This window comes from Callithrix jacchus, chromosome 2 (genome assembly GCF_049354715.1).
Source record: "Callithrix jacchus isolate 240 chromosome 2, calJac240_pri, whole genome shotgun sequence".
NCBI lineage: Eukaryota > Metazoa > Chordata > Mammalia > Primates > Cebidae > Callithrix > Callithrix jacchus.
Window position 1 is genome coordinate 152661088 of NC_133503.1, and position 24135 is coordinate 152685222.

General features: G+C 36.1%; 1 protein-coding gene across 23 annotated transcripts in view; it reads right to left on the reverse strand.

Moving 5' to 3' along the window:
* GPBP1 (GC-rich promoter binding protein 1) overlaps positions 1 to 24135 on the reverse strand; it is a 72653-nt gene that overhangs the window by 11391 nt on the left and 37127 nt on the right. For 13 of the 23 annotated variants that reach the window (XM_078365921.1, XM_078365912.1, XM_078365919.1 and 10 more), the window contains 7 exons: positions 19051 to 19174; positions 18699 to 18922; positions 13963 to 14029; positions 5062 to 5246; positions 4384 to 4524; positions 2334 to 2501; positions 1067 to 1254 (listed from right to left, as the gene is read on the reverse strand). In XM_078365921.1, the coding sequence (XP_078222047.1) occupies positions 1067 to 1254; positions 2334 to 2501; positions 4384 to 4524; positions 5062 to 5211 (647 nt within the window). In that variant the 5' untranslated portion in view covers positions 5212 to 5246; positions 13963 to 14029; positions 18699 to 18922; positions 19051 to 19174. Of the gene's footprint in view, positions 1 to 1066; positions 1255 to 2333; positions 2502 to 4383; positions 4525 to 5061; positions 5247 to 12872; positions 12933 to 13962; positions 14030 to 18698; positions 18923 to 19050; positions 19175 to 24135 lie in introns of all 23 variants that reach the window. The other 10 variants (XM_054252244.2, XM_003732341.6, XM_054252245.2 and 7 more) reach the window with 1 other exon arrangement.

Here is a 24135-nt window from a genome sequence, read left to right on the forward strand (position 1 = left end):
TACTAAGGAGGATTACTCCAGTCTGGGCAACATAGAAAGACCTCATTTCAAAAGGCACCTGTGGGTAGGAGGTGGTTGCACTACTGAGAGAATGAAAAACTCACAAAATGGGAGAAATTATCTGCCAATCATATACATAAGAGACTTATTTGCAAATATATAAAGAACTCTTACAACTTAGTAATAAGAAAAAGTAATTTTTAAATGGGCAAAGTATTTAAATAGGTATTTCTCCCAAAAGAGGATAAATGGCAAACAAGCACATAAAAAGATATTAAACACTATTAGTCATTAGGGAAATGTACACTAAAAACTATAAAAAGAAATCATACTTCATACCCACTAGAAGACTGTAATCAAAGATAGATGGTACCAAATGCTGGTACGAATATAGAGAAATTGCTAATGAGGAAGTAAAATGACAGTCATTTTAGAAAATAGTTTGGCAGTTTCTAAAAATGTGAAACACAGAGCTAACATAAGCCCCAACAATTCAACTCCTAGGTATCTACCCAACAGAAATAAAAACGTATCCACACAAGAACTTATATATGAATGTTCACAGCAGCATTATCCAAAACAGTCAGAGTAGATTATATTGGACTAGAGCCTATTGTTTAAAAAAAGAGGTGAAACAACTGATATTCATCAACTGATGAACAAAAAAGCAGTATAGTCATACAATATACTATTCAATAACTTAAAAAAACCCATAGTACTGACATGTACTTACAATGCAAATAAATCTTGAAAATATTATATTTAGTGAAAGCAGCTAGACATCAAACATCACATACTATATTTTACTACCTATATAAAATACCCATACAAGGCAAATCTATAGAAAGAAAAAGAAGAGGAGCTACCTAGGATAGAGTGCAAATGAAAAGTAAATGCAAATGAACAAAGGGCTACTTTGAATATATTAAAATATCATCTGTACATCAAATGGATGAAATTTTTGTCATAAGATATATCTCAATAAACCTGTTAAATCAAACAAAAACTCTATATAGAAATCCCGAATACAGAAAATGTTGAGGAAAAAGTAAAAACGAATACTAGCCTGTGTTCTGCCTCAAGCGAACTTGAAAGAACATCAGTTTGTGGGAAGGTTGAAGATCGAATGATCTGTTGGGAAATCACCGAGGCATTGCCATTCTCTTGAGGAATTTCATTTTCATCGAAGTTTCGGTTTATATCCCTTTCTTGGTGAGTACTATTGCTGTTATGTAAATTAAATGAGTCGTCATCCTGATTTTTTAGAGGGTTCAAAAAAAAAAAAAAAAAAGAATGAGTTCTAAAGAATACAGTTATTAAAAACTTTTTCCTAACTAAGCTTCCATTGAAAATATATAACCGTGGCCAGGCACAGTGACGCCTGTAAGCCACTTTGGGAGGCCGAGGTGGGCAGATCACCTGAGGTCAGGAGTTCGAAACCAGCCTGGCCAAAATGGTGAAACCCCATCTCTACTAAAAATACAAAAAAAATTAGCTGGGCATGGTGACAATGCCTGTAGTCCCAGCTGCTTGGGAGGTGGAGGCAGAAGAATTGCTTTAACCCAGGAGGTAAAGGTTGCAGTGAGCCAAGATCATGCCATTGCACTCCAGCCTGGGCGACAAGAGTGAAACTTTATCTCAATCCATCAATCAATGTAATACTTTTAATTATTAAGTTTAGAAATGGAAAACTAAGCTGGGATGGATATCCAAAGCTTTCTTGCCCTAAGTATTCATAGGTATACAACAATGACAAAACTTTAAAAGCATGAAGGCAGACAAGATGGGAGAAGCAAAAGAAAACAGAGATAAACAAGAATGTTTTTTAAATTTACTTTTCCATAGGTACTACAGAATGAAGCAAATCTACTTTAGAAAGGAAGTCACAGCCAGGCACGGTGGCTCATGCCTGTAATCCCAACACTTTGGGAGGCCGAGGCAGGCGGATCACCTGAGGTCAAAAGTTCAAGAGCAGTCTGGCCAACATGGTGAAACATCGTCTCTACAAAAAATACAAAAATTAGCCAGGCCTGGTGACACATGCCTGTAGTCCCAGCTACTGGGAAGGCTGAGGTGCAAGAATCGCTTGAACCTGGGAAGCAGAGGTTGCAGTAGGCCAAGATACGCCATTGCACTCCAGCTTGGGTGACAGAGTGAGACTTCATCTCAAACAAACAAGGGGCAGTCGAGGGGAGAGGATAAGTCATTATTTATGCAAATGGATTTCCAATCTTCTTTCCAAGGAGATGATTCTAATGTATTCCAAGGTCCAAATACATGCTCAAGTATTTCAATGACATATCAGTATCACATATTGCTATAAATTAAATTACCTTCTCTGAGCCAGCACGGCTTTCATCTTCATGTTCCTCTTCTACTCTGTCTCTTTTCAGTGCTTTCAAAAATTCACTCTTCTTATCAGTGCGCATTCGTGTCAGTTTGGTTAGACGAGGCTGCTGATTAAGTTTATCAACAGGAGAAGAGGAATTTGAACGATTACACTAAGAGGAAATTCAAAAATAATGATAAATATGTAGTCAAGGAATCAATGTAAGCATAAAATTCACTACTACCACAGCTTCCTATTTTACATTTATTCACAAAACAAAATTGATTGTCCATGTGAAAGTCTAGTTCTTTCTATTCCTATTTTTTCCCCTACTGAATGAGTCAACAAAAGAATTTTCTTATCCCACAAACAATGAAGGTCTGATAATACTCAGAAATACGATTTTAAATTAGGCATCATTATTTTATAAATACATCCTAGAATTATTTAAATTTTTTTATAATACACAAAAGAGCAACTTTTCAAACTGTGTTAATCAGAGTTCTAGAGTTCAGTAACAGCTCCAATAAGATCTATTTTATAATTATTTATACACATATATAGGGTTTATCAGAGTGGATCTCACCTGGAAAGATGTTTGTGAGAGGGCAGGGAGGGGAGGAGAAAGAGAGAATCCTTTTGTTTTTGGTTCTTTGGTGTTTTGACAGTGGAAGAGAAACAAAGTTAGAACTCTGTGTCACAGGAATTATTAGTCACAGAAACAAACCATAATAATGCTTACTTGCTGGCATTAATGTTTGTATATTATAACTAATCTCAGCAGAATTAACCAGCTAGGAGTGCTAGTCCTTCCCTCAAAGTTCAAAAATTCCGTGTCTGAGATCATAAATAAAAAGTAGTATATGAGGGGTTATGATGTTCCAATATGGTACCCAAAGCAATTTCAGGTATAATAATATAAATATTCCGGGTGTCCTTTAACACTAGACTGGTCAGGGAACCCTCTGTTCTGGAGTTTCAAAAGCTTGATCAAATGAGAAAGAAATACTGAACTCCAGGTATTCAGTCAGTACCATAACAATACACACCTTTCTCTCTTGTTCCTCCTCTCTCCTCGCTTCAATGTTAACACTAATAAAGTATCCATCATCCCCAAAAGACATTATACAATACAAATCCTTATTATTAAGTTCACTCCTACAGCATAACTATCACAAGTATCAAATAACATTGCAATCTTCATAATTATTTTCTTTAAAATTACTCTTGGTCCAGGTGTGGTGGCTCATGCCCGTAATTCCAGCAACTTTGAGAAGCTGAGGAGAGAGGATCACTTGATTCCAGGAGTTTGAGACCAGCCTGGACAACATAGAAAGACCTTCATCTCTACAAAAAGTAGAAAATTAGCCAGCCCAGTGGCAAGCACCTGTAGTCCTAGAGGATCAGGAGGCTGAGATGGGGGGATTGCTTAAGCCCAGGAGATCGAGACTGCAGTGAGCCACAAGTGAACCATTGTTCTCCAGCCTGAGCAACAGAGACGCTATCCCTCCCACCACCCCTCAAAAAATTATTCTTTATGTTTTTTAGATGTTTGGAAATTCCTCCCCAACCCCCCCCCCCTTTTTGAGACAGGATCTCGCTCTGTTACCCAGACTGGAGTACAGTGGCACCATCACAGCTTGCTGCATCCTTGACATTCCGAGACTCAGGTGTTCCTCCCACCTCGGCCTCCCAAGATCTGGAACCAACGATGCATTTCTTTTTTTAAAGTAGAGACGGGGTTTCACTGCATTGCCCAGGCTGGTCTCAAATACCTGGGCCCAAGTGATCCTCCTGTCCCCCTTCCCAAAGTGTTGGGATTATAGGCATGGGCTACCACACCCAGCTGGGAATTTTCATTTTGAATATTTAAATGATTCCTACTTTCCCAAAGTGCAAACTGGTTAACAAATGAAGTATATGCATCCAGTTTCTGAAGGAATGAAACTATCTTATTTTAATGTATTCATTTAATGAATTTCTAACTTTTAATCTTTGTTAAATTATCATGATTAAAATGTTACATTCCTCAAGAGTAATTTTTAATGCCATACCTCTTTCACTGAATTTGTTGATGGACTAAAATTCTTGGCAGTTGATTTAAAAGCATTAAAGTTGCCAACACCATATGTAGATTCATGAGGGAAAGAAGTTCCAACTTTATTTTCTTTTGTCTGGCTTTTCCATTGTGTAGGCTAAAGAAACACACACAAACATTAATGGCTATCAAAAACAGGCTATAGGAGAAAGACAAAAACAGTGACTATTATAAAACAAAAATGACTACACTAGACTCATAAAAACAATTATTTTTGTATCACACTGCATTATTCCTACATAGTTCTCTGTCCCTTTCTTTTTCTACAAATAAAATTAAAACTGAGCATTTAGATAACTAAATTGCTATTTTTTCCAAAGCTACATAAACATTTAAGTTTTCAAAACCTAAAACTGAGCACCAGTTAAAACAACGTTATATATTATCATTAATACATCACCAATACATCTAGCAAGAAAAGAAATTATAAGTTTCACTTACTACTACTAAACAATAGAAACACACACACCACATCAAAGATAATTAAGAGCACATATGGGTCCACTCTTGCCACCTAGAACTCAGCACCCCATGAAGTACCTCTATACACACTTTAAATTCTTTAACATTTTCCCCTCTAGTACATAATTTGGTATCAACTCAAAACTTACATTTGTGGTAATTTAGAACTTACTTTTGTAGGTGGAGCAGCAGGTTTAGGGACTAAACCTTTATAAACACTTGGACCAGTTCCATTCTTAACTGGCTGTGACTGAAGATTTCCTACTACTGGGAATCCAGACAGCTGTAAGTCTTTTGTATTACCTTTCTTAATGACCAGCATCCTTGGAGCTCTAGATTTAGGATTCGGAGGATATTCTGCATAAATAAAGCATGACCAAGAGTCACTCACAATTTCAAATTAGTACTGAATAAAACCACCAAAAGAACTGTATATTCCAAACATTTTTTTTTTTAACTAATAGCTGTCCCCTGGGTAAAATAATTAAACTAAATAAGAACAAACTATATTCAAACTTAAGAAGTAAAGCTAAAACATTATCCCAGAGTATAGGACGAATTGGGCAATGTCAAGTAATACAGATAAATTCTGATAGACAGTGGCCCAGAATGTCAAAACCAAGACAAATTACATTCTATCATGCCTTGCATTCACTATAAAAAATTGCACATTTCATCCTAATGACTCTTAAGACTTAGAATATAAAATACATTTCTATTTTACCCTTCCCCATTTGAAAAGAGAATTAAAATTTCAATTTTTTCATGTTTTTACTCAACTTACAAAGTTATTACCAATAAGCAAGAAATTATATTCCTTTTATGTCTAAATACTTCAGTTATGACTAAGAAAAAAGAATTGTATTTCATGATATAAATTCATCCGTGTATTTATTGACCATTTATCTACATTCAAAGCATTATATGAATACAGAGCAACCAACTCAATCCTGATTTCTGAAGATTGTAATACAAATAATTGCTAAAGGCAGACTTTTCTCAAGACTACTGCAGTTGCTAAAAATAAACACTATTCCTGTACTTTAATCAATGTGTGTTATGTAATCAAACAGATGTTGCAGTGAAGTATGTCTTCTCTTACAAAAACTTTGAAAGCATCAGTTTCACAGTTGGAATGCTTAGAATTAAAGAGAGAAATCCCAGAAATTCCAAATTAAAATGAGTTCTGCAAATTACATAAGATCATGTTTATTAGTGGGCTGGGTAGGTATCTGCAATGATTCCTTCCCCAAAACCTACCTAATGCATCATCTCAAAACCCAAAACTAAATATGAACTCCTAGGGAAACCCAGAGGGACTTTACAGTTCATGGGAGGATTCAATCTCTCCAAAAGATAAAGCTAGTATGGTGCTTCACCTACTTGAAATGCTAAAGGATAAAAAGAACAAGGGCTAAAAATAACCTGAGAAAAGGTTCGTATTTCCAAAAACTCAACACATGTTGACTTAATAGATTAAAGATTCAAACTTCCCGACAGTCAAAAAAAAAAAGCCTAGTATCATCTCTGGCACATAAAAACACAGAAAGTATTACTACCAAAGTATAGCTTTTCTGAAGATATTACACAATAAAGTTAACAAAACAAATAACAATCTTAAACAAAGGACAGTCAAGAATTGTACTACACAATGTAAGATTTCCAATTTTTTTGGTAAACAGATGATGATGACATGGATAAAGTACAAAACAAAGATTCTTGAAATTAATTAATAAACTGTAAGAGAAAATCATAGCATGTAACTCAAAAAAGTAAAACCCAGGAATCCGAAGAATGATCAATGCTAACAAAATGGAGAAAGGTGATCTCATCTGAGAGGAATTAAGGTATTAAAGCAGGGGCAGTTCTATCACTGTACACAAGAAAGTCTAAACACGGCCAACAGAGACTTCTAGTTCAATGTAACTGACTAAGCACATAAGTTTATCTTCTTCTAAATTCTTATGTTAAAATTACTGTGAGAGGAAACCAAACACAACTATACAAAGTAAAAGTAGTCAAATCTAAAAAAATAATTTCAACACGCATTTCTAGAGAAGTAACAAGTTTCAATTTACACATAAGAACCTAACAGCCAAGGAAGGATCTAATCTACCATACAACCTTGAGACTGGGACTTAAAATTGACAGATATGGCAGAGGGCAGAAATGCAACTTTGACAAATAAAAATTAAATAATTCAAGACAAGATCCTTATAAATTCTAAAGAATGTACTTTAGGCAGAAGGAAAATGATCCCATGTGGAAGGCTGAAGACACAAGATTTAAAAAAATTTTACACATATGCAAGCAATGAGAAGCAGACTGGTGTGGTGGCTCATGCCTGTAATCCCAGCACTTTGGGAGACCAGGGTGAGAGGACTGCTTAAGGCCAAAAGTCCACCTGCCTGAGCAATATAGTGAAACTCCGTTTCTACAAAAAAATTTTTTTAGTTAGCCAGACATAGTGATGTGCACCTATGGGGGGAGGGCTGACATAGGAGGACTGCTTGAGCTCAGGAGGTTGAGGCTGCAGTGAGCTGTGATGGCACCACTATACTCCAGTCTGGGCCACTGAGTGGGACCCTGTCTCAAAACAAAAACAAGGAAGCAAAAGAGAAACTAGATAGGCAAGTAGATAAACTGTCTGTAAGCCTCAATATAGTTCCCGAGTACAAATTTCACCTTCCCTAAACTGGATTCCTAGACACCTAGGAATAACAAATATTCTGGCTGGTTCCTCAATGAGGTCTTCAGTGCAAAGAATGACGAAATATCCTATAAAGAAGAAAAGTGAATCCTAAGAAATCATTCACAGAAGAGTAGGTAGCAGAGTAAGAGATGACAAAGGTCCCTGAAGAAAGATGACAGGGACTGAGAGGGAAGCGGAGAGATAAGCCAATATTGTGTTTATTAAGAATTCGTATTAGGCTGGGCACAGTGACTCACGCCTGTAATCCCAGCACTTTAGGAGGCCGAGGTGGGCTGATTACGAAGTCAAGAGTTCAAGACCAGCGTGGCCAACATAATGAAACCCCGTCTCTACTAAAAATACAAAAAATTACTCAGTCATGGTGGCGGGCACCTGTAATCCCAGCTACTCAGACAACTGAGGAAGGAGCATCGACTGAATCCAGTAAGTGGAGGTTGCATTGAGCCAAGATCATGCCATTGCACTGCAGCACGGGCGACAGTGCAAGACTCCATCTAAAAAAAAAAAAAAAAAATTCAGCAGGGCGAGGTGGCTCATGCCTGTAATCCCAGCACTTTGGGAGGCCGAGGCGGGTGGATCACGAGGTCAAGAGATGGAGACCATCTGGCCAACATGGTGAAACCCCGACTCTACTAAAAAAAATATTAGCTGGGCAAGGTGGCGGGTGCCTGTAATCCCAGCTACTCAGGAGGCTGAGGATTGCCTGAACCCAGGAGGCAGAGGTTGTGGTAAGCCGAGATCGCACCATTGCACTCCAGCCTGGGTAACAAGAGCGAAACTCCGTCTCAAAAAAACAAAAAAAAGGTGCTCTTTTGCAAGAATTTCAGGTTGCTTAACCTGGAATTAGATAGCAAGGGGGAAAAAAGAATTTTAGGTTGACCTGTAAGAATAAGAAAAACCTAAGACAGACATGATAACAACCAATCTATGTCCTGTATAACAATTCTGAATAATTGACATAAACCTGCTCATTTAAGAAAAAGAAGTGTTCTAAATGGTAACAATAACCTGTAAGAAATGGAAGAAGTGATGTGGCACTAAAAGGCAAGACTTAATTTGCATCACTTTTACCCATTTTATATTATTTATAAAATTGGCTCATCTATTCATAGATTTTCTCCACAAATTCTCCTGGAAAAACCTTACCAAATATTTAAGGTCTTAGAGTCAAACATTATCCAATATTTGCTTTGTTCCTTGGTTAACTATATGAACAAGACCCCAAATGTTTTTATTTTAAAAGAGAAAACTTATATATTGATGAAGGAACTCAAGACTTATATAAAAGAATGAGAAAATAAGTGAATTCCTTCTATAAGTTTCATGTACTTAAGACCTAAAGCTCACCTACACAGGTATTCTCATGTTCAAATTTAAGTTCAGAAACAACTGAAGGCAAATATGATATCCTCACAAATAACTGTAGCCTGACAGTAACTGATCTTTTTATTTTTGTAGAGACAAGGTCTCACTAGCTGCCTAGGCTGGTCTCGAACTCTTGGCTTTAAGTGATCTTCCCACCTCAGTCTTCCAAAGGGCTAGGATTCAAGGCCTCAGCCACCACTCCTGGCCCTATAACTGACTTTAAATAGTAAATATAACTTTAATGTCTTATTATTCATGCTCTCCCCACAGCTATGAATGTAAGAATTAGTTTTCTTCTATAACTGCAGTGGTGACGGGGAACTGGCCCAATTCTCAGGAAGACAAATTAGAATCAAAATAGTGCCACATTTAATACAAAGTAAATTGGCCACACAGATAATTCAGAGCTAACATTTCAATTCTTCATCTGTTTTCTTTCACTACACTCTCCATATAGCTACCTTCTACATACATGAAGTTTCTAACTCAATCACGACATTTAACTACTTCATTCTTTGGCCCACTACCTAGAAATCCATTTTTTTGCCTTTTAACAATTCTACAACTAGAATCTCTTTCATTTATGGGATTTGAACAACATAATTAGCTGATATTTATTAAACACCTGTGACATAACCAAAGATTTTTACATAGTAGACAATTTAACCTTAACAATGCTTTTCTCATTATGATTTTTGTGGTCATCCTCACCTCGCAGATAAGTAAATTCACTCAGATTAAGAAATCTGCCCAAAATCTAAATAATCAATAAGCAAAAGATCTAATGTTAGGGCCACATCTGATTCTAAACTCAATACTCTTAACCATTTTATTAATGAAGAAAATGGAAATTATTCTTGTGCCAGACATTTCAAAATGTTTATCATTCCAACTAAAAATACTAATAAACCTACATTGAATGGTTGGGATAAGAGGCTTTTAAGTGTGCAATACACCAAGTGACCTCAAGAGTCACCATCACATTGATGCCAGTTACTAATTTAGTTTCCTATTATTTTGACACAAAAGGCAAAGTATAAACAAAAGCATGTAGCCAAGTGAAGGGTAATTAGTATCTAAATTAATCAAGTTTTCTCTTTTCTTTCTTTGGAGAAAGGGTCTTGCTCTGTTGCCCAGGATGCAGTGTAGCAGCATAATCATAGCTTACAGCAACCTGGAAATCATGGGGTCAAGCAATCCTCCCACCTCAGCTTCCCAAGGTAACTAGGACTATAGACATACCAAACCACGTCCAGTTAATTTTTTTTTTTTTTTTTTTTTTTTTTTGTAGAGATGAGAGTCTTACTATTTGAGCTCCTGGCCTCAAGTGATCCTCCCATTCCATGCTCCAAAAATGCTAGGATTACAGGCATGAGCCACTGCACCCAGCAAGCTTTCAAATAATTTGAAAACTTGGCTCACAAGTCATAAGACAATAGTATACACAGACCAAATGCAACAAATCTATACCACAGAAATTTAAACAAGTTCCTATTGTAAACACTAATTTTAATACCAAAAAATACATAATCTGTTTAAGATCATTTTTATAATGATTGGTGCTATTTGAATTTTGTTGGTTTTTAATGTGTGGGTTTTTGTTTTCGTTTTTTTTTGGACACAAGTGTTGCTTTGTCACCCAGGCTGGAGTGCAGTGGTGCAATCTTGGCTCACTGCAACTGCAACCTCTGCCTCCCCAGTTCAAGCGATTCTCATGCCTCTGCCTCCAAAGTAGCTGGGATTATAGACATGCCACCATGCCCGGCTAATTTTTGTATTTTTAGCAGAAACTGGTTTTACTATGTTGGCCAGGCTGGTCTTGAACTCCTGACCTCTGATGATCCACCCACCTTGGCCTCCCAAAGTGCTGGGATTACAGGCATGAGCAACGACACCTGAATGAATTAATGTTCTCATTTAATTGGCAAATCTATTTCAGTTTACAATACTATGAGTTTTAGTCAAATGAGTTTCACTTATAATTTATATCAATAGCAATCAATATGGTATTTTTATTTTCCCTTTAATGGGGGTTCCCAACATTATTAATATAAAGAACACACTTAAAGAAATGCACTTCACAAATATAAACAATGTCCATGGTGAACAAGTAGTAATTCTAACTTAGACCAAATAAAATGTATTTGTGTCTAGTTTTATCAAGTTGTCTACTCAAATCCTATTAATTTTCCTTTTTCAACCTTGAACACATGTTGCATGACTTTTTTCTTCTTAAAACACTGTTTTCATAAGATATTTTAAAAAGTGGAAGTCATTTCAATATAAAAACAAAGCAATTCATCAATAGAATACTGTCAAAGAAACTCAATGAAGAATTTTCCCCTCCCTTAATTCTGTTTACCAAAGTTCCTATTAATAAAATCAACCCCACTGGCTTTCATTATAATTTACTTCACTGAATGCTATTATTTCACTCAATCTGTATGCTTGTGGCAAGTATCATCAGAATTCTCTAGAAAACGACCCATCTATATTAACTGGTCACTAATTTGCTTTGATTTAGAATGCTCAACAAACCAAAAGAACTATAAACAATGAACCTTTATGCTCTTAAGCAGTGTATCAAACATGAGCTAATATTGAGAAAGCTCATCAAACTACCAAGGAGCTGAAAAAAATACAAATGCTGAGCTGGAAGAAGACCATGCTTAAGCTAATTATTAGTCACTAAAATTTCTCATTATTTAATATCATAAGTAAATGTTAAGCTCTGCCAGTAATATGTTGTCAACATACTAACACAAAAACAGCCTATAGGACTTCTAAATACACACAATCAGTAGCCACTAATTATTAATGCAACTCAACTCAATTGTAAACAAACACTTGAACGTACATCACTCTTTCCTCCTCATCCAAAAAATGAATCAATCAAACAATTATATTAAATTCTCATGGCAGCTTGAATTTCTGTTTTAAATTATTAAGAGCATGGAAATGGACTATTTAATAACCATTAATCTTATGCATCAAACAGATGATCCTGGTTAAGATAAAAACACTATAGAAATCACAGATACAAGCTGCATGAAGGTGTTTCCAGTAAACCCAACTAGGCTCTAAGCAGAATTCAATTTATGTAGCTATATTATAAATGGCTTAATTACTTTCCCCACAGGGTATTTCTCAAATTGGAGTATCATGTTTAAGTCTGCCAGTTTTTGATCTACAAAATTATAGTTTCTGGGACAAATTGCTTTTTCTTTTTATAAATATTATATTTTCATTAGTAAATTTTTACTTACCTGGAAGGAAGTAGCACTAGAAAAGTTCTATTGAAGTCTTTCCTAAAATTCTCTTGTCTTCCTCAGGAACATAGCTATTTTAAATGTTGCAATAGGGAAAACAATACTTGGGAACCCAGGGGGGAAAGTGAGAGAGGAATAGTAAAGTCTGATACAATGAGAGTTTCATTGTATTCCTATGGGCAGTACTGGGAATTTTAACCATTAACCATTCCACAATTAACCATTTCTTTTTTTGTTTATGCAGACACATTTCTTAGTTTACCTAAACACAGTAAAGAGTACATCTTCCTTTTGAACATCTTTTCAACTAGTACTCAAAATCCTTAGACCAACCCTGAAACAGTAGAACCAAAATCTTTATATTAATACATTTTATTCTTATTATTTTCAAATATGTCTTTGTCTCTAAATCATTTCTACGATTATTAAATCAACCCAGGATCAGTACCAATATTATCTATAGTTTTATATGACAAACACTCACTGGCATTCTTGATTTTTAAAATTTACTTTCATTCTAATCAAATCCAAATTATTCCTAATTCCTTAAGAGATTCTATTTAACACCTTCCAGGTGGTTCTATATTCTTATGCAATCAGCTGTTCCCAGAAAAACTGAATAATAAGGAAACATACCTAAGAGAGGAGCTTGGGAGATTTTTTTGGTTGGGTATGTGTGTGTCTGGGCGTGTAGGCCTGGGGAGAGTGGCAGAAATACTAATTTGCAATACAGAAAAAACAATGCCATTCACATGGTTCTAACAAAAGTGCCTGACCACCCCCACCCCCACCCTCAAAAAGCCCTTAAATAAAGAGGGAGAGCAAAAGAAAACAAAATAATTCCCGAGTTTCACCTCATACATACAATACAGCACAGGAAGTGGCAAAGTTTAAAATAATGCCTTTACTGTTACGACTAGTATGCTGTCATAAGCCACAATCCTTTCATTTTAGTGAGTTGTTGATTTTCAATAGAAAAATACAAATGAGTATGTGTTTAAGTTCCAACATGGATTGAGCACCTCTGAATTTGGTATCAAATAATTAAATTTATTTTTCAGATGTCAAATCTTAGTATTAAAAAATTTTTCCATTATTTTAAACTTCACTTAAATCTTTAAAAACCTGTCTAAATTGTACTATGAGTTCAGTGTAATCTTCTTTAAAATGCTATCAAATTGAATTGTCAGCACTCTTTTTTTTTTTAAATGGGGGGTGGGTTATTACCAGAACTCTCATTAAGTTTTGAAAATCAGAGGCAAATAATTTCAAATATAAACTAACTCCACAAGCAAATTTATTCAATTATCTTTAACAGTCTATAATATACATATAACCATTTTCACAGGTAAAAACATTAACTTCATGTCACACTATGATCAAAAGTACTTTGACAGTTGAAGTTTTCAACTTCAAACAACTAAAAATTAAGTTTTTGTTTCCTTAGGATTATCTGGCTGCTCTCAAAACTTATAATCATTTTTTAAAAGTCATATTCGAGTATGTTTAATGATACTAATATGTGCAAAGCAACTACTTCGAATCAAATTCTTCTATTCCAAATCTCCTTTCTAAAGATGTGTTACCTTTTTTGTAGCTAAGCACATCCAATACAAATATTTTAAAAATAAAGTTTTGTTCTAGCCTATTTTTTAAAATACAAAAAAGTGAAATCTATAAATATCAACATTTTGTGCCCCTCAAATACAGATAAAAAATTACTTACCCCACACACCTGCAGCTAAAGATTTATTGTGATTTGGTTCTCTCTCATATTCAGGATTTAAAGACGGCTGGAAGAAAATTGGAATAAACATTTCACATTTTAAAAATAAATCCTTTAAAAGCAATCTCAAAATCATACATGCTGTAAACTGATGAATCAAATATGACCAACTCTTAGCTACAGGTTCTTAGTACAGAAAAGCTATAAAATCTGAAACTTTTTGAGTACCAGTGTGACATTCTGCCTACTTACTGAAGCACTTGGATTTTGGATTTTCAGATAAAGAACGTTGAACTACTAAATATAAAATCTGAAAAGATCAAAAATCCAAAACAGTTCTGGTCCCAAGCATTGCAGATTAAGGACATTCAGCCTGTATTAAAGATGAAGTATTCATAAAGCTTACTCTCAGCTTACTCTGCTAACCATTAAAATAGTTACTATCTATACTCATTGCTAGCCAGAGGTAACTACAGTGTTTAATATTTTCCATATCCATAACTAAGAAATAAGCCAGAATTTAAAAACAGGCTTCTTCTGTCTATGGAGTAGCCATTGTCTTATTCCTTAACATTCTTAATAAACTTGATTTAAACAAACACACACACACATACTCTTTCTTTCTCTCTTTCTCTCTCTCTCTCTCTCTCTCTCTCTCTCTCTCAAAAGAATGGAGGTCTTTGGATCAGGCTGAGAAATAATCCCTCCTTAGCATAAGGCTGAGATCAGAGAAGAGGAAAATCAGATCAATTTATTTATTTATTTATTTATTTTGAGATGCAGTCTTACTCTATCAACCAGGCTGGAGTAAAGTGATGTGATCTCGGCTCACTGTAACTTCTACCTCCTGGGTTCAAGCAATTCTCCTGTCTCAGCCTCCCAAGTAGCTGAGAGTACAGGCGAGCAGCACCATGCCCAACTAACTTTTGTATTTTTAGTAGAGGCAGGGTTTCATCACATTGGCCAGGCCAATCTCAAACTCCTGGTTTCAAGTGATCAACCTGATTCAGCCTCCCAAAGTGCTGGGATTACAGGAGTGAGCCACTACACCCGGCCTAATAAGAATTTTTAATTTTTAATAAAAATTCTGTAGATGTGGGGTCTTGCTATGTTGCCCAGCCTGGTCTCAAATTCATGGCCTCACTTGATCTCCCCACCTCAGCCTCCTAAAGTGCTGGGATAACAGGCATGAAGAGCCCCCAGTTCTTAAAGTTTTCATCACTAGTTAACACACTCACTATCAAAGCCAAGTCCAAATTTGTATTTCAACAAGTGATGTTCAGGATTAAACTGAACTTCATCTCACTAAAAAGAAAAGTGAGATGAGTACTGAATAGGTACTCTAAAGCGAATCTTGCTAGATGCATTTATCCTCCAAAATCCTAACTTTCTAGTATTCTATCAGTATTTTTCATATTCCTAGCACACAAACTGCCACATTTAAAGAAGGTACTTAATATATATTAAATAAAATGAATTCTAATATATTTTAATCACCTAGAAATGATTAGTAACACTGTACTGAGATTATTATAAAGCAAGTATATACATGCATACCCCTATGATTTCTTCAGAGGTACAAACTAAACAGAAGATTTTGGTTGTAGTTACATGCGCATAGCATCTTTAAAGTATATTATTAAAAATTACACTCTGCCAAGTCTAGGATTATAATAATGATAACTTATCTTGAGAATGGGGGTGGGATATAAAAATCATAGCAGCAATTAGTTTTTACTGAGTACTTACTATGTGTCACACAGTTTTAATTTAATTGTATTACTAATTTAACCCTCACAACATTATAAAAGTACTATTACCATTCACAGTTTGTTTATACAGTTGACCCTTGAACATCACAGGTTTGAACTGTGCAAATCCCCTTATATCTAGATTTTCTTCCAGCTGTGCCACCTGAAACAGCAAGCAAGACCAACCCCTTCTCTTTCTCCTTAGCCTACTGAACATGAAGACAAGGATCAAGACCTTTATGATGACCCATTTCCACTTAATGAATAGTAAACACATTTCCTCTTCCTTATGATTTTAATATTTTTCTCTAGCTTACTGAGAACACAGTATGTATTACACATAAAAAATATGTACTGATCAACTTTATATTACCATCAAGAGTTTGGTCAGCAGTAGGCTACTAGCAGGTTTTGAGAGCAGTCAAGTTATACGCAGATTAGACTCCGAGGGGAGATCAGTACCCCTAACCTCTGTGTTATCCAAGGGTCAACTGTATTGTAAAATTTCAATGTTATGGTGATTACTGACTGGAAAAAGCAGATCACTAACATGGGAATACAGAGTAATTACACAGTTACTTGATAATAGGACCTAAGAGTAATCTTTTATTTTTCTATCACTCATCACTTCCTGCCCTAATCCAATCTATCAAATTTTTCCTTACTGAAACCTTCCGTCCAAACTACTGCTAAATTATATCCAAAAACTATCTATTTTCACTTATCTCAACTACCCAGTTCAAGCCAATATTTTTTCCTGAATCATTCTCTCCTCCTCTCCTACGATAATCCATTCAAGACCTAAGAACTGTAAAAACTAACATAACATCACAACTCTTCTCTAAACAAGCTTCTCATTAACCTTGAAATCAAACTAAAATTCTGTACTTTGATGACCTGCAAAAATTCCATTCAATTTAAATCCTTTCCTATCTCTCTATCCTAACTTTTATCCCTTAAACATAACAAGGTTCACTGTGATGGCTCATGCCTATAATCCCAGCCCTTTGGGAGGCAGGGGTGGGAGGACTGCTTGAGGCCAAAAGTTCAGGACCAGCCAGGCCAACATAGTGAGCTGGGTGTGGTGGTGTGCATCTATCTGTAGCCCTAGAGGGAGTTACTCGAGAGGCTGAGGCAAGAGGACTGCTTGAGTCCAGAAGTTTGACGATACAGTGAACAGTAACTGTGCCACTGCACTCCAGCCTAGGCAAAAGAATACAGACCCTGCCCTGTCTCAATACCACCACCACCACCACCCCAACACACACGCAAACATGAAAAAAATAAGATAAACCAAGGATTCTCCCATCCTGGCATGAGCTCTCCCCTTCTTCCTTAACAAAACTTGCTCCTTATTATGTCCTAAATTAAATGTCACTTCCTGTCTAAATTCGCTAAAAAACATGACTTGCTTAGAGAACAGAAACTCAGTAAACTGAGTAAGGACTTTGCCTATTTTAATCTGGTATGTATTCTGAGTGCCAAGAACACCAACTGACTCAAGAATCACTCAAATATACTGAATAAGAATTGACAATATATAAAAAGATAAAGTGGGAATTCTACCTAGCTTTTAAATTTCATGAGTCACACGATCTAAATATGACTGTACACTACATCAATTTTTCTGTAATTTAAGAAATATACTATTTTGGCCAGATGCAGTGGCTCTTGCCGGTAATCCCAACACTTTGGGAGGCTGAGGCAGGCGGATCACCTAAGGTCAGGAGTTCAAGACTGGCCTGGCCAACAAGGTAAAACCCTGTCTCTACTAAAAATACGAAAAGTAGCTGGGCATGGTGGCAGGCACCTGTAATACTAGCTACTCAGGAGGCTGAAGCAGGAGAATCGCTTGAACCCAGGAGGCGGAGGTTGCAGTGAGCTGAGATCATGCCACTGCACTCCAGCATGGGCGACAAGAACAAAACTCCATCTCAAAGAAACCCAAAAACAAACAAACAAAAAAACAGTATTTAGACAAATCATATGTGAGACTTAGGAACAAGAAAAAAAGGCTTTGTTTTCATACTTATTTTTAGTAGTAGACTTAACATTCATGATGTATCTGACCTCGAATAACAATTTCTTTGCCTTCCTGAGCACAAAAAAAAAAAGAAAGAAAGAAATCTGAATAAAGAAATAGCTGAAAAGACAAGGAGAACAATCTTGGGATGAACTTAAGAGTCATACACAAATAACCAAGTTATTATTTAAAAGCAACATCTAAAATAAAATGTATTGGTAAAATATGCTTTCCAAATCTTGACAGCTTTTTAGAGACATTAGGCACTTGAAAATACAGCACTAAGCTCATCTACTAGTTCTAAGAAAAACTTCAAATTTCTATGAAGAGTAACAAAACATAAATACACCAAAAACTTTTTAAACCTACATGGTTAGGACTCTGGAATAAACAGCAACACAAGGCTTAAAAAGAAAGAATGGGATAAAGAAAATGGGGTATGGGGGTTAGAAGGATAAAAAACAAAAAGCCCTCACAAAATACAAGGATTAAAAATTGGACAAACGGCAAGGCATGGTGGCTCATGACTATAATCCCAACACTTTGGGAAGCCAAGGCAGGCGGATCCCCTGAGGTCAGGAGTTCAAGACCAGCCTGATCAACGTGGTGAAACCCTGTCGCTACAAAAATACAAAATTTAGCTGGGCCCGGTGGCAGGTACCTGTAATCCCAGCTAGTGGGTGGGCTGAGGCAGGAGGATCACCTGAAGCCAGGAGGCAGAGGTTGCAGTGAGCCGAGATTGAGCCACTGCACTCTAGTCTGGGCAACAGAGCGAGACTCCATCTCAAAAACATACAAACGTACATACATAGATACATAAAAATATACATATAGGACAAATACCTACAGGAATGTGATCCCTGCAGAAAATGAGCTATACTGATAAAATACCATAATAGTACCTTGATGGTATAATAGCACTTACGGAAACTTCATTTGTATAGAAGTTACAGGAAACTTACAAAATCCTCAGCTTCAAACTGTTTGCGTTCTCTCTTGTCTTCTTTCCTCCCGGTTTCATTGTCAGGTATGTTGTTTTCATGTAGTCCTTGGCTTTTTCCAGAATGGAAAATACTGCTACGAGAGCGGGAACTCCCACCATGGTATCCCCCACGATGATTTATGTTTTCCGTACCATTTCTTCCATGTGTACGCCATCCATTTTTTTCTTTCCTTCCAAAGTTACCTTTATTTGGTAATAGTAAAGTAATGTAAATTCAAAGAAGAAAGTTAGGCTTAAGGAGTTAATCACATCAAAATATTCTTTAAAAATCATAAAGTTAGCCATAAACATCATTCCTTGGCAAATTTTACCTCCATTAGGACGTCCAATAGCAGAATCAAAGCCATCTGAAGAGTTGTGTCGTCGACGATTCACATCATAACGATTCTCTGTCCATGCAAAGTTTTCAGAATGTTTCTCAAAATTCAATGACGACTGAAACAAATTATAAAAAATACAGGTAAGCATTTACAAAACCTAAATATAACTTTAAAAACCAGTAATACTCCAATTTCACTTATTTCCAAGAATTTTAAATGGTTAAGAGAAACATTTTGCAGTTATTTTCAAGGTATTTGATAATTGGGTAACTCTAAATATGTATGATGGATTCACTGTTGGTCCATTTTCTTCTACCTAATGGAAACAAGCACACGTTCTTAGAAAGAGTTCAACATCTTTTTTTCCAAAAAACATAAAGGTAAAATGCCATTACAATGGAAAACAAGTTAAAATATGATATGCTTCTTGTATAACAAAACGTTAAGTGTAGTGTATCACATACTACTTGATATAAACATTTCCACTGCAGCTCAAAGTTCTCTTCTACATCAGAGATAAACTGTCAAATGAATCTTCAGTTTTAAGTTCCTTAAAGTTATTTCCACATTCCTTTTCCCCAAACCAAATGTATTTAAAAAGGTATCAAAATAAAAGAACGTACAATGCTATTCCAAAATATTAGAAATACAGAAAAGTTCTAACAATGTATAAAAGTCACTAGCCCCAATATCAATCTATTAATCTGATAAAAGTCACAATCAAAACTCCTAACAGTTTAAGAATTTAAACAGATGGACTCAGTAATCTAAAAAGAAAATGCATGAAAATTATCAAAAAATGTTTGAAAAGGGCCGAAACTGTGGCACGCACCTGCAATCCCAGAACTTTGGGAGGCCGAGGCAGGCAGCTCACCTGAAGTCAGGAGTTCAAGACCAGCCTGGCCAACATGGGGAAACCCCGTCTCTACTAAAATTAGCTATATGTGGTAGCACACGCCTGTTGTCCCAGCTGTTCAAGAGGGTGAGACAGGAGAATTTGCCTGAACCTAGGAGGCGGAGGCTACAGTGAGCTGAGATCACACCACTGCACTTCAGCCTGGACAAGACAGAGAAAGACTGTCTCAAAAAGAAAAGAAAACAGAGCTCTATAAGTCAATACAAATAAAGACAACCCAATGGGAAAAATGAGTAAAGGATACAAAAAGGCAATTCTCAAAAATATGAAGAGCCGGGCCACGCACAGTGGCTCACGCCTGTAATCCCAGCACTTTGGGAGGCCAAGGCAGGCGGATCGCGAGGTCAAGAGATCAAGACCATCCTGGCCAACATGGTGAAATCCCGTCTCTACTAAAAATACAAAAAAAAAATTAGCTGGGCATGGTGGCGCACGCCTGTAGTCCCAGCTACTCGGGAGGCTGAGGCAGGAGAATTGCTTGAACCCTGGAGGCGGAGGTTGCAGTGAGCGGAGGTGGCGCCACTGCACTCTAGCCTGGCGCCTGGTGATGGAGCAAGACTCTGTCTCAAAAAAAAAAAAAAAATGAAGAGCCACCAATCACATGAAAACATAGTCAGGTTCTCTTGTAATCAAAATGCAAAATCAGAACAAAGTTGGCAACTCTTGCCCATTGGGAAAAATATAATGATAGTAAAGGTTGAAAAAGACAGATAATTGGTTTTTTTGTTTTTTTGTTTTTTTTTGGAGATGGAGTCTCACTGTCGCCCATGCTGGAGTGCAGTGGCGCGATCATGGCTCACTGCAACCTCCCCCTCCCAGGTTCAAGTGATTCTTGTGCCTCAGCCTTGAGGAGTAGCTGGAATTACAGGCACCACCACCACACCCAGTTAATTTTTGTATTTTTAGTAGAAATGAGATTACACCATATCAGCCAGGCTGGTCTTGAACTCCTGACTTCAAGTGATCACCCACCTTGGTTTCCTAAAGTGCTGGGATTACAGGCGTGAGCCACCACGCCAGGGCCAGACAATTATTTATTACTAGGTTAGAAAACACACACACATTTATATGTATACTTACTTCTCTCTCACTCAGTAGGGACTGAAATGCAAATGTGTATCTGTACTTATGTCATCTTTAAAGTCTTTATAGTTATATTAGTTCTTTTTTTTTCAGTCTTGCCTGTATTTCAGTGGATTCTAGCACCATATAGTATATTTAAGTTTTTTTGTATTATGCCCCAAAAATAAGCAGATGACATTTATACTACAAATATTTTTCTACAGCTTGATTTTTTTTTAAGTTCCTTACAGAAATTTCTCCTGCTGAAATCTGGGTAAAATAAAGAATGAGTTGGGGGGGTGATGTTTTTCCCCTTAGAGACAGAGAAATATTTGCAATATAAATGGCATCTGCACAGTTCTGGGGTGCCATACAAAAAAATTTAAATAAAAAATATAAATGTTAAACATAACCCCTAATATGAAAGGAGCTATAAATCACTATGAAATAGACTACATCATGGGCTGGGCATGGTGGCTCATGCCTGTAATCTCAGCACTTTGGAGGCCAAGGCGGGCAGATCACAAGGTCAGGAGATAGAGACCATCCTGGCTAACACGGTGAAACCCCATCTCTACTAAAAATACAAAAATCAGCCAAGTGTGGTGGCGTGCGCTTACAGTCCCAGCTACTCGGGAAGCTGAGGCAGGAGAATCACTTGAACTCAGGAAGCAGACGTTGCAGTGAGCTAAGATTGCGCCATTGCACTCCAGCCTGGTGACGGAAGGAGACTCCGTCTCAGGAAAGGAAAAAGGAAAAAGAAAAAAGGAAAGGGAAGGAAAAGAAAGAAAAAAGAAAAGAAGAGAAAAGAAACAGACTACATTAACAAGCAATTCTGAGAAAGTTTCTAACACAAAAACATGCTCAATCGTAATTAAGTGATGCAAATCAAAATGAAATACCATCATTCATCTAATTTCACAAAAATGTAAAAATGAAAACATCCAGGGTTGCTGAGACTGAAAAAAACAAAATTGTAATGGGATTTTAGGTAGATTCAAACTATTTGGCGAGCAATTGGGCATTACCTACCAAAATGTACAAACATTCTGACCCAGCAATTCTGCTGCTAGATATTTACCTTAGCATTATATTCAAGAAATGCCCAGGTATTTCTACAGCTGAGTCCATTAATAGGTAATTATATAATTCATGTAAATCCACTCAATAGTTTATACAGCCACTGAAAAGAGATGAATTCCCTATGACTGACTATAGAAAGACGCTAGAGATGGTATCCTTGAAGAAAAGGAAAAAAAAAAAAAAGCTATCTCATCTGTTTATCCAAACTAGGATAAAAACATATTCTGGCATATGCATAAAAGCATCCTAACATTTCACTTCTGAAACCTAGTCTGCTATCCTAATAATCAAGAAAAGAAAGTTATGAAACTGATGAATTTTCAAGTCTGACACATTCAGCTTCCTATTCCAGCTCTAGTACTTTTCAGCAAATTTCTTAATCTCTCAACCTGAGTTCCCTCACCTGTAAATGATGGGCTAGAGGGAGATAAGAGTGTCTACCATGTTAAGATTTTTGTTACCTTTTATAGTGTTTTATTACAACAAGTAAGGCAAAGACCAACTTCCCGCTTACGTTGTCTGTCTTTCTGGATTGTTTTTAAAAAAAAATAGTTTTAAGGCCAGGTGCAGTGTCTCAAGCCTATAATCCCAGCCTGGGCAACATAGTGAGAACCTGTTTCTACAAAAATTAAAAATTAAAAAAACTAACTTTAAAAAATTAATAAAAAATTTTAAGATTAAAATTAGAAAAAAAACTTTTAATATTTTCTCTAAAGCCCAGAATACCCAAATAAACAATAAGCCAAAAAATCTACATGGTAAACCTCCACGGAAGTTTCAATGAACACTGCCTATGTGCCTTCAGAAGAGCAAAAATCAAAATAAAAGTTTCAATGAACTCAACTAGCAATCTGATTGAATTTTCTGATCCTTTTAGGTTAAAAGTACAAATAGCATACATTTTCATCACAAGCTGACATTGCTCACACAGTCAAAGGAAAGTTTTGGTACAATAATACTAATTTTTTTAACACTGCCATAAAAGAATAAAAAATGTTGCTACTACACATTAGAGATAACTACAGATTAGTGAATGCAAATATGAAAATGCATTAATCATAGTAAAGTTTAACCATAACACATTTTTTATTTTGTTCTGTTCTTCTGTTTACAAAGAAAAAAATCCTCCAGATTTCTATTTCATACCATTCATCTACCCTTTTAATACCACACACCCCTGAAACCTTTTATCAAATAATTATGAAAATACAGCATCCTGTTTACAGGGATTATTCTGTCATCCTTCCTAGCATAACCTATGGAATCTGCTACTTATCTAAATTTTTCAGTATCTGTAACTGCTTTCGTTCAATATTCTTTCAGCAATACTTTCAAACTGCTGGTCAGGACTTATTAACGAATTATGAGATCAGTCACGACGGGCATTTTTTTAATGGAATAGAAAAAGAGAAAACCACAGAAGAAAACATTAGTGCACCATAGGTATATGAAATTTGTATTGTGTAAAATATCCTTCTCACTGCAGGTCACAACAGTTTAAAAGTCACTGCTCTAAATCAAAGATTTATAATCAGCCCCATGCAGTTCAAAATTTTACCACATGATGGGGCTAAAGTTCCACACATCGCAAAACTACCACTGTACAGTTCTGAAAACATTTTTACCCTTAATTCAAGTCTTCATGTCATCTTTTCAAACAAAAAATAAATACTACCATTTAATTTAAATAGAGAATGCAATAGTAATTAATGTCTGTTCCAGTTAGGAAGAGATTAAAGAGAAATGATGTGGGTAAACAAGTCTATGGCAGAAAATGAGATTAATTACAAACAGAATTCATAAACAATGATTCTGAAAGAGGAAAGAATAAGATGAGAAGGTATAATAAAAGTATCACTGGAAGGTATGTGTTTGTCAAAACCACTCTGGGCAAAGAAACAAATCTTAAATACTGCTAGTTAAGAGTTTAAATTGGGCCGGGCACAATGGCTCATGCCTATAATCCTAGCACTTTGGGAGGCCGAGGCAGGTCGATCACCTGAGGTCAGGAGTTC